The following is an 18,186-nucleotide window of genomic DNA, read 5'->3' as shown; positions in this document are numbered from 1 at the left end:
CAAAACCCCATTTAATGACACCAAAGGCTGAGAGGGTCTTACTGTTTCCTGGCAGCTGAGCTAGCATCTGCTCTGTAGTATTATAGCCTCATCATGTTTGGCTTCACTGTGAGGAACTCTGAGGGTGACCATGCGAAGGGCAGTAATTACAAGAGAGGTGGCCTTTTAGATGTTTCTCCTTAGGGGAAGGTCACGAGTATTCTTCAGAATTTCACCCTGGTAGAACCAGGTTTAGGAGGTGGAGATTAAAAGTGGGTGACAAGGGAGGGAGGGAGGAAAGGAAGGTGGGTAGGCCAGAATCTTTGCAAGTGTGGCTTGGGAGGGAGGGGTGTTAGTGGCCTTGTCACCTGCAGATGCTTCCTCCAAGTTTGGGAGTGGTCTTGCAGTGCCACTGCTTACGTGCCTTGTCCTGTGACCTGGCTTTTGTGCAGTGTGCGTCCAGCCTCAACTAGACCCCTGCTGAAAGCGGCCTGCAGGATGAGTCCTGCGAGAGGTGGGCGAGGAGTGACTGCGGACAGAGCTCTGTCAGCTCCTGTTGAGGGCTGGAGAGCCAGTGGTGCCCGGCATGCTCTGTCCTAAGGAACAGTGCCATGTGCAATGCGATGAGCTGGGACCAGGCTGCATCTCGTGCCTTTTTCTTCTAGTAATCGTGTTATTGCAATATTCATTGTCACACAGTTACTCATTTGAAGGCTTGTGGCTCTGGTGTATTCACACAACTATCTGCGCGCCACCACAGTCAATTTTCAGAGTGTTTTCATCACTCAGGAGCCCTGTGCCCGTTACAGGCGCTCCCACCCACTCCTGTCCCAGCTTCTAGTAATTACCATTCTCCTTTCTGTCTTTTTGGACTTGCCTATCTGTGGAATTAGTATACATCATGTGACTTACAGCCAAATCGTGTTTCATGGTGTGGACAACCCAAAATGCTCATCGGTGGCTGGGCGTTTTGCAGTGTTTCCACTTTGGGCCTGGTGTGAGTAATTAGGCGGTGAACATCCATGACCAAATGTTTGCGTGGACATTCTCTTGAGCGTGTACCTAGGAGTGGAAGTGGGTCCTGTCCCAGCTCTGTTTAAGGGAGTGGACAAGGGTTCCACTTATTCCAGGGTTTGGAGCGTGTGGGAATGAGGGGCGAGGAGGCGTGCCCTTGTGGTTCTTCGTGAATTTTGCCAGCTCCTAACGATAACGTCCATTACTGTTGTTCTCTTTATTTTCTCTTTAGAAGGAAGAGGTTGTTGTGACTCTCTTACCAGCTGGCCACTGCCCAGGATCAGTTATGTAAGGGGCCCATCCGTTTGCATTTCCTTCTATATAAACACGTCTTAAACGTGCGGAGAGAACTTTGTTGGGTCTAAAGGTGTTGTGTTTACAGAGGTAGGCACTCTCTCTGGCAGCATCTTCAGTCTTTATTTCAATGTGGAGATGGCGACCACAGGAAATGTGGCTTTCTCAGTGTGGTATTTCTCCGGTGACTTTGGACTATCTGTCACATGTGTGTCTCTCCCGGGAATGCGATGATTTGAGTGACAATATGAATGGCCTGAAGAGCTAGAACATGACAGGCCACGCACAGCTTCAGTGCCGCTCGTCCTGGTGGCTGATCTTAGTGGATTTATATGTATTTATTCATTTACTTTTGCCACTCATGGGGAAAGATGGCAGGTACTCAGACTTATCATTCTGCTAGTACCTCACTGTAAGGGACATGTCTGGCAGGAGGCCTGTGCTTGCTTTCTTAGGACTTTGTGATTTGAAGTCACTGAGATACACTTATTTTTCAGGTTTTTATTTGAGGGCCGTAATGGAACTGTCTTATACACAGGAGACTTCAGACTGGCCAAAGGAGAAGCTTCCAGAATGGAGCTTTTGCACTCTGGGGGAAGGTATAGGACCTTGTGTAATTCCCGGCTGTGTAGTCTGAATATGTGATGGGGGTGTGCGGGCCAGCATGCTGTCCCCATCATCCCAAGCTTCTGTCAGATTAAAAATCAACTTGATTATAAAAGTTGTAATAAAGCTGGGTGGTGGTGGCACGCACCTTAATCCTAGCACTTGGGAGGCAGAGGCAGGTGGATCCCTGAGTTTGAGGACAGCCAGGGCTACACAGAGACCCTGTCTTAAAACAAAAACAAAAACAAAAACAAAAAACAAAAAAAAAAACAAACCTACCACCACCACCAAACTTTGTAATAGGAGAGCACATTTTTCCTCCTTAAGGTGAGGTTGTGCTGTGTGCCGCACCTTGCTTGGAATGGAATGATAAGGGCATGAATTGATTGAAGTCATTGGATTAGGCATGCAAAAATCAATATATATTTAAAGTGTGTGTGTGTGTATGTGTGTGTGTGTGTGTGTATAATTTGTGAGAGTCAATTCTGCTTTCACCACATGATCCCAGGGATGGAATTCAAGCTGTCAGGGATGGTGAAAATGCCTTTATCCACCAAGTCATTTATCTCTGATATAAAAATCCTTTTATTTTATTGTATGAAAATTGGTGTCCATCGGTACCCCCCATCGGTGTCATAACATCGATGAATAAAATATTTGAAAGTGGAATGCAACACCCTGGAAAATAACTGAGGGTCTACGTCATTTTATACACAATTATGCCCCATGAAATAGCTAACACTATTTTATTTTCTTCTTTTCAGAGTGAAAGACATCCAAAGTGTGTATTTAGACACCACTTTCTGTGACCCAAGGTTTTATCAAATTCCAAGTCGTGTACGTTTGCCTGGGGTGACGGGTCTCTGATGGGTCTTCCTGGGGTGAGGGGTCTGCCCGGGGTGATGAAGGGTCTGCCTGGCCTGTGGCCACCTTCTTGTTGGAAGGCTGTAGTTGTGCCCTTTTGCTTGATCACCTCTGAATGTTGAAGAAGAAAAGATTTTGATGAGTTTCTTCAAAGTATCAAATTCCGTTGGTGTCTAGGAGGAGTGCTTGAGGGGGATTCTGGAGCTGGTTCGAAGCTGGGTCACTAGGAGTCCACACCACGTCGTGTGGCTGAACTGTAAAGCAGCTTATGGCTACGAGTATTTATTCACCAACCTGAGTGAGGAGCTGGGAATGCAGGTACTGCTCCCTTTCCTGTCCTTCCTCCTCTCCCGAATAACGGAAGACAGGGATGGGTGGGAGCAGTGGCCATGACACAGCTACGTCAGAGGCCCACCCTCACAATGCATCTCATCTTTATAGGTGCGTGTCCTCACAGAAGGACAGTCACAGCCAAAAAGAGAGGAATAGTCTTCAGTGTCCCACGGGCCAAGTATGGGCACTGAAATAGCCCAGGACTAGACTGCAAGAGAGAAGAAAAGATTCCCCCCATAATAAGGACCCCAGAACTATCTGTTGTAAGGAATTCATTTCAAACACTGTGCTTCATCTGCTGTTGCGCACAGGTTCACGTGGACAAGCTGGATATGTTTAGAAACATGCCCGATATCCTCCACCATCTCACAACGGACCGAAACACCCAGATCCACGCCTGCCGCCACCCGAAGGTACTGGAAACACCAGTCCTGTCGTTTGTGGGACCTGAGAGATTGCGACCAAGAAGGCAGTCCAGAAATTCTCTCCCAAGCCTTTTCGTGATCTTAAGCTGCTGGCTGGAGGCCATGAGTGTACTTCACAATGAGTAACAGGCACAAGGTCTCACAGTTTTGATACAAAGTTGATTCTTCTCCATGAGAATGAAAACTTACAATCTCACTAGTTTACAATATAAGCAAATTATTAATTCTTTGAGAATTTCATACAATGTGTTTTAGTCATATTTACTGCCAACTCCTCTCAGATCCACCCCGTCTCCCTACTCATCCACCTGCATGTGCCCTGTTACTTTTGTTTGTTTTAATAATCCATAGAGTTCAGTTTGTGCTGCCTGTATATTCCCGTCTATTCCTAGGTTGTCCACTGGAGCATGGCTGACCTGCCAGGGCCAGGGCTGACTCTCCGTCTTGCAGGACAGTCAGCTGTCCACAGTGTCTCAGAGTGGGGGCTCGTGACCGCCTTCCCACTCTGTTCACTGTTGTGATCTTGGGATCCTCCTACATTTTCATATATATTTACAACATATGCCTTGTTTGTTTGTTTGGTTGGTTTGGTTTTTTGAGGCAAAGTTTTTCTGTGTAGCCTTGGATGTCTTGGAACTTACTTTTTAGAGCAGGCTGGCCTTGAACTCAGAGATCCACCTGCCCCTGCCTCCTTAGCGCTGAGATCAAAGGTGTGCGCCACCACTGCCGAGCTTGTGATGTCACATTTACTCCCAGTGTCTTCTCCTGCTCTCCTGCTCCATCTATTTGCATCCTCTTCCCAGCTAGTGTCCTTGATTTTTTATTAAGACAACTAAATTTGTTACCTTCAGGCTCAGAAGCCTGATCACAATTTTCCCTAACACGTAAACTGTCTCACGGCAGAACTCTCAGCGATAGGCCTTTATATATGAGGAGCACTGTTGTGATAGCAGCATTGCCCCGTTAGCTCAAACCCTTAAGGACGGTCCATGGAAATACATCATCTCAGTGTCAGCACGCAGTGTTCTAGGAGAATCTGTTAGAGCGCATGTGTGCAGCAGCGTAAGAGAGCTGCACATCAGAAGGGCTGGAGAGGTGCTCAGTGCTAAGACCTCCTGTTGCCCTTTCAGAGGACCTGAGCTTGGTTCCCAGCTCCCAACTGGCTGTAAATCCAACTCCAGGGATCTAATGCCCCTTTCTGGCTTCCTTGGGGGCGCACGCACATGTGCACATATGCATGCACACACACACACACACACACGCGCGCGAATGCATACAAATGCACACATACACACGTATACATAAATACAAAGAAATCTTTTTTTTCCAATAAGAGTTACACATTAGAAACTACTCCTGGTTGTCTACACAGTAGACTCTTGGATGGCTAAAAATAATGTAGATAAAATGATAAGCCGGGAGCCCTGGGACTGTGGATCGAGTCAGGCCACTGTAGCATAGGCTAGGCTTGAACTTGCGATCTTCTTGCCTGTGTCCCAAGTAGTCATTGTTCAGTTTCAAACCTGGGACAAATGGCTGAGATGAGATGCCTAATTAACATACCAAATTAGGCCCGGCTGCCAGGCTCTCTCTGCATCCCCCTCAGTTCCTCCTGTTACAGGGTCCTCCTGCCTGCATACCCCCCTACCCTGAACTCTCCAGTCCAAGGGGCTAGGCTGCTCTTCCCTGTATAATGCATTTTGGTTACTCACTCTCTCTGTACCTTTGGGCCTCCTGACTGCTGCACCTGGTTCTCCTGCTCCTCCCTCTCCCCACGTCAGCCTGGTCATGTCCACTCTGGATGTCCCAGATGTCCCTGCCATGGCTGTGCTCTCCCACATGCCTACAATAAACTTTCTCTTGCATTGTACTGGGAACTGTCATGTTGCCTTTCATTTTTCTTTTCTTTCTTCTTTTTTTTTTCCCTCCAGTTCAGTCATGTGCCACTTCACCCAGCCCAAAGAGCAGCCTGCTTTGTTGATTTTCTTTTTTGAGAGTCTTCTCTGTAGAAAGGGTCAAGCTGCTGTAGCCCAGGCTGGGCTCAAACTCACAATGGTCCAGCCATGTGCCTCCTCACTGAGCCTGAGGATTTTCTTGATACAAGCCACAGAGTTTCACTTCTTTCCTCATCATGAGCTTGGTGAAGCAGGCGGGCTGGGCATTCTGCAGACTGTGTCTCGATTTGGAAGAGCCCACTTCCCCTCCTGTGTCCATTCTTGGCAAGCTCGGAAGGTCATCTGCTGTCGCTTTTGAGATCCAGTCTACAAACAGCCATGTTCAAAATATTTACCGTGATTTAAACCAAATACGGTTGTCGGTTTGCTTGCTTGCAGGCAGAAGAGTATTTCCAGTGGAATAAATTGCCCTGCGGGATCAGCTCCAGAACTAAAACTCCGCTGCACACCATCAGCATCAAGCCATCCACCATGTGGTTCGGAGAGAGAACAAGAAAAACCAGTGTGATAGTGAGGTAAAGAAGCAACGCCCTGGTCAGCCGGAACTCAGGAATGGTTGACGTTAGTGGAGTTAAACACAGGTCAGGAGAAGCCCAAGGAGAGGGTCTGTTATAATTGTTGGACATAAAAATAAAATAAAATAAAATAATTGTTGGGCATACCTTTATCACTTGAACGTTATTTAAAATGAAGGGATGTTTCTTCCAAACTATGGCAGTCCATTAGCTGGTATATGCAGGGGCTTCCTCTGTGAGAGACAGGATGGCTAGACCCTGAAGGCGTCTGAGGGCTTTGCTGTGTATCGCAGATGGGTACTGGAGAGAACGGAAGCCCTGGTATAGTAGCAGCGGTGCCTCTGTGGCCCTGATTCCTTAGCAAGACCTCTACAGCAGGGTTCCATGCCTGACGAAGGTGACTCCTGTCCAGGCAGCAGTTGCTGACAGTGTGCCCTCACCGGACAGCCTAGGTGGAAGTTCAACCTTAGGTAGTTTTGCTAAGTGTCCTTTTGTGTTCTGCTTTCCCCTTAGGACAGGAGAGAGCTCATACAGAGCTTGTTTTTCTTTCCATTCCTCCTACAGTGAGGTAAGTGGGCCCAGCAACTCCTAACTCATCTGCAGCAGTTGATCACCATAGGGCAGGGTACATGTGGGGGGGGGGGGTGCATACACACATGGGTATGGGTGAGTGGTGTATGTGTGCACATGAGTGGAGGCCAGAGCACAGCTCAGATGCCATGCTCAGGAAAGCCGTGCCCGTCTTCTGCAACAGGGCCTCTCACTGGATTGGAGCTCACCAGTTAGGCTAGGCTGTGTGGGGTTACAAGTGTGTACCACTGTGCCCAGCAGTTATTATGTGATTCTGGGTATCAAAATCAGATGCTCGTATGTGCAAGGCAGGCATTTCCTGCCTGAACCACCTCCTCATCCCTCCTTTCACTATATTATAAAAATGGTTCTCACTTGTGCATTCTATATTTCTGTGTTTGCCTGTTCACTACACTGTACCCAGAAGCCCAGCATCACTTCTCAATGGGCTATAGGGGTCCTTTGCAGTGGGGCGGAAGATGATGGAAAGTCGAATCACTTGACATGCACATTGCAAGCTCCTACTAAACAGAGTGATGTTCCCTGCCCATGTTTTAGCTCACATTATAAACAGGGTTTCTTTATGTGATCTATATGCTCTATGAGAGGGGGGCGGGTGAGGGAGGGAGAGAGGGAGAGAGCGAGTGCTATTTCACTACTTAAAGTGGCTTGTAGTCGTGCTGTCTAGTTCTTGAGCACAGGAAGGCTGTGGTGTGCCTCACAGGGAGAATACATATGCTAGATAAGCCGTGCTCAGACTTGAGCTACAGAGATAATCAGCCTACGATGAAGTATCTGTGCACAGGCAGAACAGAATGATGTGTGGTAGGGGAAAAAACAAGACACAACTGCTTGGAAGTGCCAAAATGATGCAGGATAGTTTGTAGACTAATAAGACTAGTTTTATAAGACAGAGCTGTGCGTCAATTGGCTGGAAATGATGTTGCCAGAGGGTGTCCGTAATTTCATCCCCTGGAGACAGTGATTCCGTGTTCACTCATTCACTGTGCATGGTGATGTATAGAAGCTGCTGTAACAAAGGTCTGAGGGTATTCATGTACTGTGCCCGGGCAAGGATTTGGAGATAGGATGATACTGGATGTCTTCTTGTGACCACATCTTCTCTAAAGACTGCTGAGTCATTTTTGACATAGGCTTGGTCTTACTCTGTCAATGTCTGTTTGCATGTCATGGGTTTCTGCTAGCCTTACCAGCAGGGGGTGGGTAAGGACCAGTAATGGCTTTTGTTGCATGTCTCCCTGAGGGTACGAAGAAGCTGTTTGTGAAGAATGTGTGAAGAATAGATGTTCCGTGGGCCAGAATGGCCGTTTTCATGGTTCCTGGAGGCCCCTGGGGCCCTGTGTCTTCATCTGACCCTTTGAGCTGGAGTTAGATGACAGCCACTCTATGCCCCAGTCACCCCCTCACCCCCTCTGCAGAGGGATCCAAGTCTTTACACTGTCATTACCAACCTTGTCCTGCATAGTGGCAGTGGATGTTTCAGAGGGTACCAGGTGCTGGCTAGTCAGTACTGGAGCCAGCATTTTACAGCTCATTTACACCTGTAAAATGAGCCTTCGACCTGACTGAGATCACAGCTTACCAAGAGCTAGTTAGTGAGGTTTGCCGGGGTTGTAGAATTCTTAAGAGGCACACCTACAGAGTTCTGTTTAGCATTCTGAGCATAGGAAAAAAAAATCAAGATACTTGTGAATGTTTTAAAGTATGATTGTTTAGACTTGTTAGGAAGGAGTTTGTATTTGTAGTATATCAAGTTACACACACACACACACACACACACACACACAGAGTCTTGGTCCTAGAACACTTCCTAACAATTGCCTGCCCCTGTCAGAGCCCACACACCCTGCACTGGCTAGCAGCCTTGCTTGGGAAACTCTTTCTGTTTCAGTCTGTGTGTGCTCTTTATCCTGCACCCACCTATGTGTGAGCAGCTCTCACTGTTGCAGACTTTATGGCCAGGGCCTTTCTCTGGCACTAGAGACATGTGCACAGAGGCAGGCTGTCCTGAGCTGCCTGCTAGGAGAGACCTGCAGGCTACAGTGGTCTCTATTGGATCCCCCTGCCCCTTTCTCTGTCTGGGTCCCTTATGTAAAGTGCTCTTGGATCCAGGCTTGACTGTACTGCTTCCCCTAGTGACTGCCATCTAAGATGGAAGGGGCAGAAGAGGTCATTGTCTTCCCAGGGTGGTGACCATTGTGTGCTGTTTGATTCCATCAGAACAGGCATTTGAGCAAGGCAAGTTAGTCCGAGATGCAGTTGCCTTGGTAATGAGTGTACATGGCAAGACCTTGTGTTCTTCTGCGTGTTACGGTCACTACGCAGCTGTATTCTAACTCACATGGAAGGTTTGCCAAACGTAGGCAGCTGGCCTTGGACAAAGAAAGGAATGTTATATTGTAAAAAGACACAATCTTTAGATCCCATTCATTGGGGACTCAAGGTCTTTTGGTGGAGCAGGAACCTAGACAAAGTTCAAATGCTCTAGTTCCCAGACCTCAGCATAGGCCAGCACTGGCAGGGTTCAGGGCAACGAGGCCTGGGCATTGCATGTTCCTTTTCCTAGAAGGTCCCCAAGTGGTCACATTGTCATACAAATATATCTTCAGACTTTGTTCATATTTGCCTGCCATTACCTTCCCTTGTCCCCTGTCTTTTCTCATTCTATATTGTTTGGTTCCCACATGAGAGGAAACAGAGCAGACGATCATCTCTCCTGATCCTCTTGCCCTTCCTCCCCTCCTCCCCACATGGTTTCTCTTCTGCTTTCCTGTCATGCATTTGTACATGTATGTGCCTGCCATGTATCTGCACATGTATGTTTGTATCTTTATAGGCTCCACATATGAGACAAAATGTGCTTTTGGCCTGAGTTTGGCTTACTTTGCCTCGCAGTGATCTCTAGTTTTATCCATTTTCCTGCAGGTGACGACATTATTTGTTCCTTCTGGGTGGATAAGACTCCATTGTGTCTGTTGTTACCTGCCCACTCACTCCCCTGCGGGCAGGTGGTGTCTAGACTGAGTCTGCCCACTCACTCCCCTGCGGGCAGGTGGTGTCTAGACTGAGTCTGCCCACTCACTCCCCTGCGGGCAGGTGGTGTCTAGACTGAGTCTGCCCACTCACTCCCCTGCGGGCAGGTGTCTAGACTGAGTCTGTCCACTCACTCCCCTGCGGGCAGGTGTCTAGACTGAGTCTGTCCACTCACTCCCCTGCGGGCAGGTGTCTAGACTGAGTCTGTCCACTCACTCCCCTGCGGGCAAGTGGTGTCTAGACTGAGTCTGTCCACTCACTCCCCTGCGGGCAGGTGGTGTCTAGACTGAGTCTGCCCACTCACTCCCCTGCGGGCAGGTGGTGTCTAGACTGAGTCTGCCCACTCACTCCCCTGCGGGCAGGTGTCTAGACTGAGTCTGTACACTGGGAACTGTGACTAGAACAACTTTTAAGTTTCCACCATAGAGACAACCGGTACATCTCCTATTCCTTCTAGATTAAAGATTTTTTGAGCTACATCTATCCGGTGAATGCATATCCGAACGTCATTCCGATGGGCCTCACTGTGGATAAGGTCATGGACGTGTGAGTAGTCTGTCTGTCTGTGGGGCTTGTGTTGCTATTGGCAGTGCTGGCTGGGGGGCATGGGAGTGCTCTGCCTGAAAACTTGCAAACCTAGAACCCATTTCCATTTTCTCCCGTCATTTCTAGTGGGCAGAATGTGCTGGTAATGTCAGTTTGTCCTGGGTGGAACCTTGTCCACTAATTACTTGCAATGTGAATTTGGCCGGATCACTTCAGAACCAATCATATGTAAGCAGCAAACCAACAAATTAGGAATATTCGTTCCTGCCTATTTGTTGGCATTCTCAGTAGATAGCATATGAAAAGCACCTGACAGAGCCAATAGCCTCAGTGATGGTTATCTGTGGAATGGGTGAATGAAACTCGAGAGCAAGGCTTTTATTACCACTTTTTGTGACATTTATTTATTTATTGTGTGTGTGTGTGTGTGTGCGCGCGCGCGCGCGTGTGCATGTTGAGTTACTGTTGATGTTTGTTGTGACGGTCAGAGGACAACTTGCAGAAAGATCTCTCTTCTCAATAGGTGGGTTCAGGGGACCGAACTCATGTCCTCAAGGTTTGGTAGCAATCACCAGTTGGTAGCAGTGGTGCACACCTGTAATCCCAGCAATCAGGGACGCAGAGGCAGGCAGATCTCTGAGTTCAAGGCCAGCTTGGCCTACAAAGTGAGTCCAGGACAGCTGAGGTTACACAGAAAAACCCTGTCTCAAAAAACCAAACCAAACCACCCCCCCACCCCCCACCCCCCGCAAACAAACAAAACCCCAAACCAAAAAAGCAATTACCTTTACCCACTGAGCCATCTTGTCATCTTACTATCCAGCTGAGGCTGCCCTGAAATTTGTGATCTTCCTGCCTCCACCTCCCAAGTGCTAGCACCTGGCATAGTTTAAATCCATTCATCAAACCTTTCTGTAGTGCCAGCTCAATAGTTGGGAGAGTTCCATGGGGCAGATCCATGCTGCCTGAGTTCTAGGGAGTCTAGTTCCCCCTGTGGGGGAAAGGCTGGTGTTCAGCTCTACAAGCTGTCAGAGCCATGGAGGAATCAGCCAGGTGTCAGTGTATCCACCTGAGAACAGGGAAGACCTGCCTGAGGTTTCAGGCGAGCTAAGGTGGATAGATGGAAGACAGAGTCCAGCCAGGTGGTGGATGAAACAGGTGCAGTGAAGAATCCAAAGTGGCTGCTTCATGGGTAAAAGGGGAAGTTTATTTCAATCCACCAAGAGTGGCTCTGGGGAAAGCCCAGAGAAGTGACAGGCGGTGAGGGCATTTCCAGGGTTTGAAAAGGAACAAGATCTGCCAAGACAGCGTAAGCAAGTCCTCAATAGTTCCTGCCTCACAAATATGTCTGTCAGATATACTGGGCCAGAAGGCTGAAGATGATGCTCCAATGTTATAGAGAGTGTTGGGTGACTGCTCAGGCAGCAAACTGTCTCAGTCATTTCTTCATTTTGGAAGCTGCTAACCTGAACACTGGGTTCACTCAAGTATTTAAGGTTTTGTTTTTGTTGTTGTTGTTAGTTTTTTTTTTTGGTTTTTGTTTTTCTTTTTTGGTTTTTTGAGACAGGGTTTCTCTTTGTAGCCCTGGCAATTCTGGACTAGCTTTGTGGACCAGGCTGGCCTCGAACTCACAGCGATCCAACTGCCTCTGCCTTCTGAGTGCTGGGATTAAAGGCATGTGCCACCATGCCCGGCTCAAGTATTTAAGTTTTATCAACTTCTGAAGTCTCTGATAGGTTCGAAGACCAGATAGTTTAGTCTTTCAATTAAGCTTAGTAGGTTAGGGGTTAAGATGTTTTTAGATCAAGATAGATGTTTTAAATTAATAGAGATGAGATATGATATTGATCTCCATTCAGAAATGTGGACCCAACAAGATAGGAAAGATGTTTACTTCAATGTTTGCCAAATACAGATAGCCAAATCACTATGAAGATAACATTTATATAATTCCTGATTGTCTCGTGGTTCTTCCTGCTGTATGAAGTTTATTTTATACATGTGTAATAATATAAATGTATATATTAAAAAAGAAACATAATAGAAAGAAAGAAAGAAAAGGAACAGGAACCAGGGAACCTGTAAACTAGGATGGAGGACTTTGAAGTGTAGGGATTGAAGAGCCAAGAAGGTTGCATAGACCTTGACATGCCCGTAGGCATCTGCTGATAGAAGAGCAAGGGGTGCCAGAGACAAGGAGACCACTTCCTTCTCACAGGTAGAAGCTACTTTCTCAAGTCCCTGAGGGGATGCTGGCTGCTTTGTCTACATGGCAGACTCTGGGAAAAGGGATTTCTTGCGACCAGACAGGTGGGAGGCACAGGTTTAGAGTTGGCAATGAGGGCAGTAACTGAAACCAAAAGGACAAGTCACCAGGAGAACCAGGCTGAGGCAGAACTCCAGTAGCCAGCTAAGGAAGAAGAGCTGGAAGTGACAGGGAGGAGAGGAAGTGGGAGGCAGTAGAGGCCATTCTGGTAAGCTGGAGAGGTGGCTCAGTGGTTGAGAGCTCTTCCTGAGGACCCAAGTTTCTCTCCCAACACCCACATCCAGAGGTGTACAACTGGCTGTATCTCAGCTCCAGGGGCCCCAGTGCCCTTTTCTGGTCTCCACAGAACCTATGGATATATGAATAAATACAGATATAAAACCAGAATCTTAAAAAAAAAAAAGTTACCTAGTACAGGGACTGTGGTATCTCTGGTTACCTTGGTAATGAGATGAGTTGTTTATGCTTACAACAGTTTGAGAGTGCCATGCCAGCCAGCAAGGCAAGAGTAAAGAACTTGGATCTTGCTAGCTGAGATTTAAGATTGTCTTGTAGATGTAAATGGGGGGATATACTTAGAATGATTTGCAGTGCTTGTTAAGATGTATATTCTCCTATCTTGCATTTCTGTTGACCAATCTGTAGGTGGGTAGGTGGTCGGTGTAGAGTGGCCCTCACTTGGCGAAAGTTTCTCAAAGAGAATGTATGACATGTCTTTATAGAGCAGCAGTAACAGCGGATTCTGGAAGTGTCCAGTGGGATGGGTCGGGGAATATCATAGACATGAGACCAGAGGTGACAAACGGAAAGAAGTCTGGCTATAGGTGGATGTCAGGTTGGGTGAGTCATGGCTGTCATTGTTTGCTATGTTGGCTGTAATCCTCAAGACTTCTGGCAACATAGTAGAAGGAAGTAGGTGACGTAGCCTGCAGTGAGGGTAGCCCCCTTGAGATCTTATTCCTGTGCCCTAGCTTCCAGTCTATGCCTCCGCGGTCCGGAGATCTAGTTGTGGGATTCCTGCAAAAGGTGAATGAGGGCCACTCAACAGGGAGGCAGCAGCTCCTCCTAGTCTCTGGATGCGAGGTGTCACTGTTACTTACGCCTGTCTTGGCATACGGGTTTTTCCTGCATTGTAAGGACAGAGGCAAATTTGGCTTTAATCTAAGGCAGTGCCCTCCATACATAATCAGTATCTACTGCATTGTTGTTAAGTGTTTCCATTGCACTTTATTATGCTGCAGGGTCTTTATTAAACATTCCTCTACCTCCCACAGATGCTCACGTGGCCTCCCCACGGCTTTGTTCTAATCTCTAAAACTGCTGCTTATGCTTTCCCAAAAGGAAAAAAAATTAAATTTTCTGATTTATGTCAGTTTAAAGCCTCTATGCCGATCTTCCCAAAGTGCTGAACCGAAGTACAGACCACTTGGCAAATTGAAGAGAGCTAGAACAATCCATCTAGACTCAGGTAAGAGTCTGGGTGGGCTGAGGCGGGCTGTGTTCTCACCCTGGGGCATTTCTGTTAATAAGTTAGCAGGGGAAGCGAGACTTCTGCCCTTGGTTCTGGTCGGTGGAGTGGTGCGGACATCCAGCTCTCCCCTGGCCATCCCTCCCTTCTCACAGTGCTCTTCCACTTTGCAGTTAAGACACAGATAAGCTCTGACTAGAAATGAGAGCTTCAGGTTCTGGGCAAAGCCTCGTGGCTTACAGCAGCTGCACATGGTGGTTCTAACCTCAGACTCTCATCCTTTGGTGGGATGCTGTAAGTGAATCCTCACTGGAGAAAAATCTGTACTGAACAATTATATAGGGCAAGTCTTAAGCTCTGTCTTCTATACATATTACAGCTAAACCTATGGAGAAATGTACAAGTGATGCCCATCTGATTTTGCCAAAGAGAACACTGGAATTTAGAGAATTTAGAAAGTTCCCTCAGCAAAGTCTGGCAGGAAGTGATAGGGCTGGGATTAGAACCAGACCTGTGTTCTGCTTTTGCTTCTGTATTTCCACTCATTTAGAATCTAATTTAAAATTACCTTAGGGATTTTTAGTTTATGTATATGACTTTTGCTCCCATGTGTGTCTGTGCACTTTTATGTCTGGTACCTGGTGCCCATGAAGATCAGAAGGCATCGGCCTCAGAACTAGGATGATTAAGGATGATTTGTGAGCCACCACGTAGGTTCTAGAAACCCAACCTGGGTCTTTTTCAAGAGCAGGTATTCTTAACCACTAAGCCATGTCTCCAGCTCAACAGAGGCAGGACTGGCAATGTGGGTTCCAGTGAGGTTTGCTTCACGGTTTGTAGTTGGCCTTCCCTTCAGCATGCAAACGGTAGAGAGAGGGTGCTGGAGAGTCCACCACACACATCAGGTCAGCATCTCACTAGAGGCGCACTGGAATCTGCAGTCTTACCTTCCTTAAAAGGAAATAGGTTCCTTTTATGCACCTGTCAAATCCACATTTAAAAGAAAAAAAATTTTTTGGTTAAAGTATTCAATTAATGCTCACTTCTATTTGTTAATTTTCCTTTATCCATGTTGTCATCTTTGGTTCTACCCATCTAGACTCCTTAGGTTTATCAGTCCGTAGCCCTGGCTGTCCTGGACTCGCTTTGTAGACCAGGCTGGCCTCGAACTCAGAGCGATCCACCTGCCTCTGCCTCCCGAGTGCTGGGATTAAAGGCGTGCGCCACCACCCCTGCTCATTTCTCATATTTTTATAGGTATTAATATGTAAACATCTTAGTGGAATTCTCTACTAGACATTTTAAATGTATTTTGTAAGCAATATGTTTATTTTAGCCCATGCATATCATGGATTTTATTGAGTGGGTTTTAAAATGTGATAGTTCAAAAATATTTTTAAAGCCGGGCAGTGGTGGCGCATGCCTTTAATCCCAGCACTTGGGAGGCAGAGGCAGGCAGATCGTTGTGAGTTCAAGACCAGCCTGGTGTACAAAGTGAGTCCAGGACAGCCAAGGCTACACAGAGAAACCCTGTCTCGAAAAACAAAAACAAAACAAAACAAAAAAAATTAAAATTACATCACTACTTTCCCTCTTCCTTTCTCCAGTCCCTCCCACATACCTGCCCCCTAAGTTGATAGCTTCTTTTATTATTATACATATACAAATATGTGTACATGTGTGTATGCATATAAATAAAATGTATGATTTCAGGGCTGACAACTTTGCATTGCATGGTAAGGGGCTCATTCATGGAGAGGCTAATTATCCTCCCAGGAGTAATTTCTGGCCTGTAGTTGTCTACTGTCTAGGCGGGGGACCCTGCAAATTTCCCCTCCACAGTAACACGCCAATTACTGCCGTTGTTCCCAGCTTGTTCACACAGCCACTTCCAGGAGGGCCTGTTTCACAGTGGACTCCCTGCACCCTTGACCCCGGCATTGGTCCAGTCGTGGTTTTCTGTGATGGTCTCCGTTTGCTGTAAAGAGAGGCTTCTTTGATGAGGGGTGGTGGTAATTACACTAATCCAGGAAAGGGGGTTCATTTACAAAGAGGACTTGAGGGCAGAAGCTTCTGGAACTAGACTGGTGGGTCTAGTTCTCTACAAGTTTGTTGACGAGGCCTTCATATCCGTTAGTTCTTACACTGCCCCATGGATTGTCCCCACGGGCAGTCTTAAGTCAGCATCCACACAACTGCCTCCAACTCCAGCTACAGGGATCCACCCCGCCGGCCTTCTCACGCATCTCATTCATGGGCACATACACATCACTAAAAACAAACTCCTTGTTAAAAAACATGTCCCCCTGTGAAATCGAGCGGTCACTCGGGTTTGAGAAGTACTGACCTATATTCTCAACCAATAGCAGCCTTTTAGTGTTTCTTTGAAGACTGGCACCTGTATTTTATATACTTCCAAGATTAAAATAATAGGTAAATGCTATTTTTTCAACTTCAGGTGCAGACTCCCCTTTCCTTGTTCTGTGCACGCCTGTTTTGTTTGTTTCAGAGGAAGAAGGCGACCTCTTTGATGACCCTCTACCAACACCTTTAAGGCACAAAGTTCCGTACCAGGTAACTCTTCACCCTGAGGTATTTTTCATGAAGGCACTGTCACAAGACCAGCCCGACCTGAGACAGAGCCCGGGATGCTGCAAAGCAGAGAGTGTTGCTTTGGCCAATTTTTTAGACTGTGAAGAATCCAACAGTGACAGTGAAGAAGAGCTAGAAACCTCACCTTCACTGCAGGGAGGTCTGGGCCCTGAGACGCTCCCCCAACCAAATGCTGATGTGGACATCCCACAGTGGGAAGTATTCTTCAAAAGAAAAGAGGAAATCACAGAGGAATGTTTGGAAAACTTACCTTCCTCCATAGAGACAGGGGGATCTCAGTCGCCAAAGCTTTTCAGTGACTCACCAAAGCTTTGCAGTGACTCTGATGGAGAATCCACCCACATCTCTTCCCAGAATTCATCTCAATCAACACATATAACAGATCAAGGAAGTCAAGGCTGGGACAGCCAGTGTGACACTGTTTTGTTATCTTCCCAAGAGAAAAGTGGTGGGGACAGTACCTCTTTGAACAAAGGTACCTGTAAACCAAAAGTCAAAGAGAATATTTCTTCCTCTCAAACAGAACAGAATGCAGTCTGTCCACAGGACACTTACTGTGACTTGAAAAGCAGAGATATAAACGGAGGTCCTTGCATTGGAGAACCAGACACTGTGAATGGCAGGAAATCCCCACTTGAGGAGAAAACACCGCTAACTAGTGCACATGTGGATTCACAGAGCTCCTCTGATTTTGAAATCCCCTCAACTCCAGAGGCCGAGCTTCCTAAACCAGAGCATTTGCAGTACTTATATGGAAAGCTGGCAACAGGTCAGAGTATAGTTGTTGAAAAAAGAAAATGTTCACTATTAAGCACTGAGGAAAGCTCAAATGATGTAAAAGAGAAACATGGTTAAATCTAAACACATCATCACATTAAATGCAAATGATGTAAAGTGATCCATAAAAAGTGTCTGGGGAAAATAAAACCCAACTATGTGCTGTTTATAGAAAATGCAATTCAAGTGATACCAAGTTCAAGGTAAAAGGACAGACCATCTTAATATGTTAATGAAAGCCAGAGTGGCTTTAACAGGAGCAGATACTATCCTGGACAAGATTCCCAACTCACAAGAAGATGGAATGGTAGAGCTCCCGTTTAGCACATATGAAGGCCTAGGTCCAGTCCCCCATACAGCCCTCCACAAAAAGAGACCAAATAATGCGCGCGCGCGCACACACACACACACACACACACACAAAGCTTCTCTTAGAGAGCCAGTGTAAATATACAGAAAATCGGTGAGACAAGCACTGACCACCACCAGACAATTGGCTCTGATAGACAAAGAGTACTTTACTTCACAGAAGAATACATCTCTTCAAGTATACAAGGACCATTCCAAGATACACTGTATCTTGAATCATTACAGCTGTCTAGAAAATACAGGTGGCTGGATCTATTATAGTAAACTGATAGCAGGGGGAAACCAGGACCTTATTAACCTCAAAAGCTGATATATAACATAAAGTCCTAGGGGTAGGGCTGGAGAGACGGATCAGCAGTTTGGAGCACTTGGCTGGTTTTGTGGAGGACCCAGGTTTGGTTCCCAACACCCACATGGTGGCTCACAACTCTAATTCCATTCCAGGGGATCCAGGCACACATGTGGTGCATATACACACGGGCAGGCAAAACACTCATACATAAAACAAAATTAAATCTGATAAACCACCAGGAGGCTA

At 46.7% G+C, this 18,186-nt stretch overlaps 1 protein-coding gene across 3 annotated transcripts in view; it reads left to right on the top strand.

Annotated features, from left to right (window-relative positions):
- DCLRE1C (DNA cross-link repair 1C) overlaps window positions 1-17,666 on the top strand; it is a 28,070-nt gene extending 10,404 nt beyond the window's left edge. The window contains exons 5-14 of one of the 3 annotated variants that reach the window (XM_084781781.1): window positions 1,226-1,281; window positions 1,785-1,886; window positions 2,658-2,730; window positions 2,935-3,075; window positions 3,402-3,503; window positions 5,849-5,985; window positions 6,499-6,553; window positions 10,067-10,155; window positions 13,795-13,889; window positions 16,399-17,666. In XM_084781781.1, coding sequence (XP_084637907.1) covers window positions 1,226-1,281; window positions 1,785-1,886; window positions 2,658-2,730; window positions 2,935-3,075; window positions 3,402-3,503; window positions 5,849-5,985; window positions 6,499-6,553; window positions 10,067-10,155; window positions 13,795-13,889; window positions 16,399-17,357 — 1,809 coding nt within the window. In that variant the 3' untranslated portion in view covers window positions 17,358-17,666. Of the gene's footprint in view, window positions 1-1,225; window positions 1,282-1,784; window positions 1,887-2,657; window positions 2,731-2,934; window positions 3,076-3,401; window positions 3,504-5,848; window positions 5,986-6,498; window positions 6,554-9,501; window positions 10,028-10,066; window positions 10,156-13,794; window positions 13,890-16,398 lie in introns of those variants that run through there. The other 2 variants (XM_084781782.1, XM_084781783.1) reach the window with 2 other exon arrangements.
- Window positions 17,667-18,186: the final 520 nt, after the last annotated feature.

The sequence above is a fragment of the Acomys minous genome (genome assembly GCF_964271855.1).
Source record: "Acomys minous genome assembly, chromosome: 5".
Classification (NCBI taxonomy): domain Eukaryota; kingdom Metazoa; phylum Chordata; class Mammalia; order Rodentia; family Muridae; genus Acomys; species Acomys minous.
Note: the sequence above shows the minus strand (reverse complement) of the source record. Positions and strands in the feature narration are given on the sequence as shown.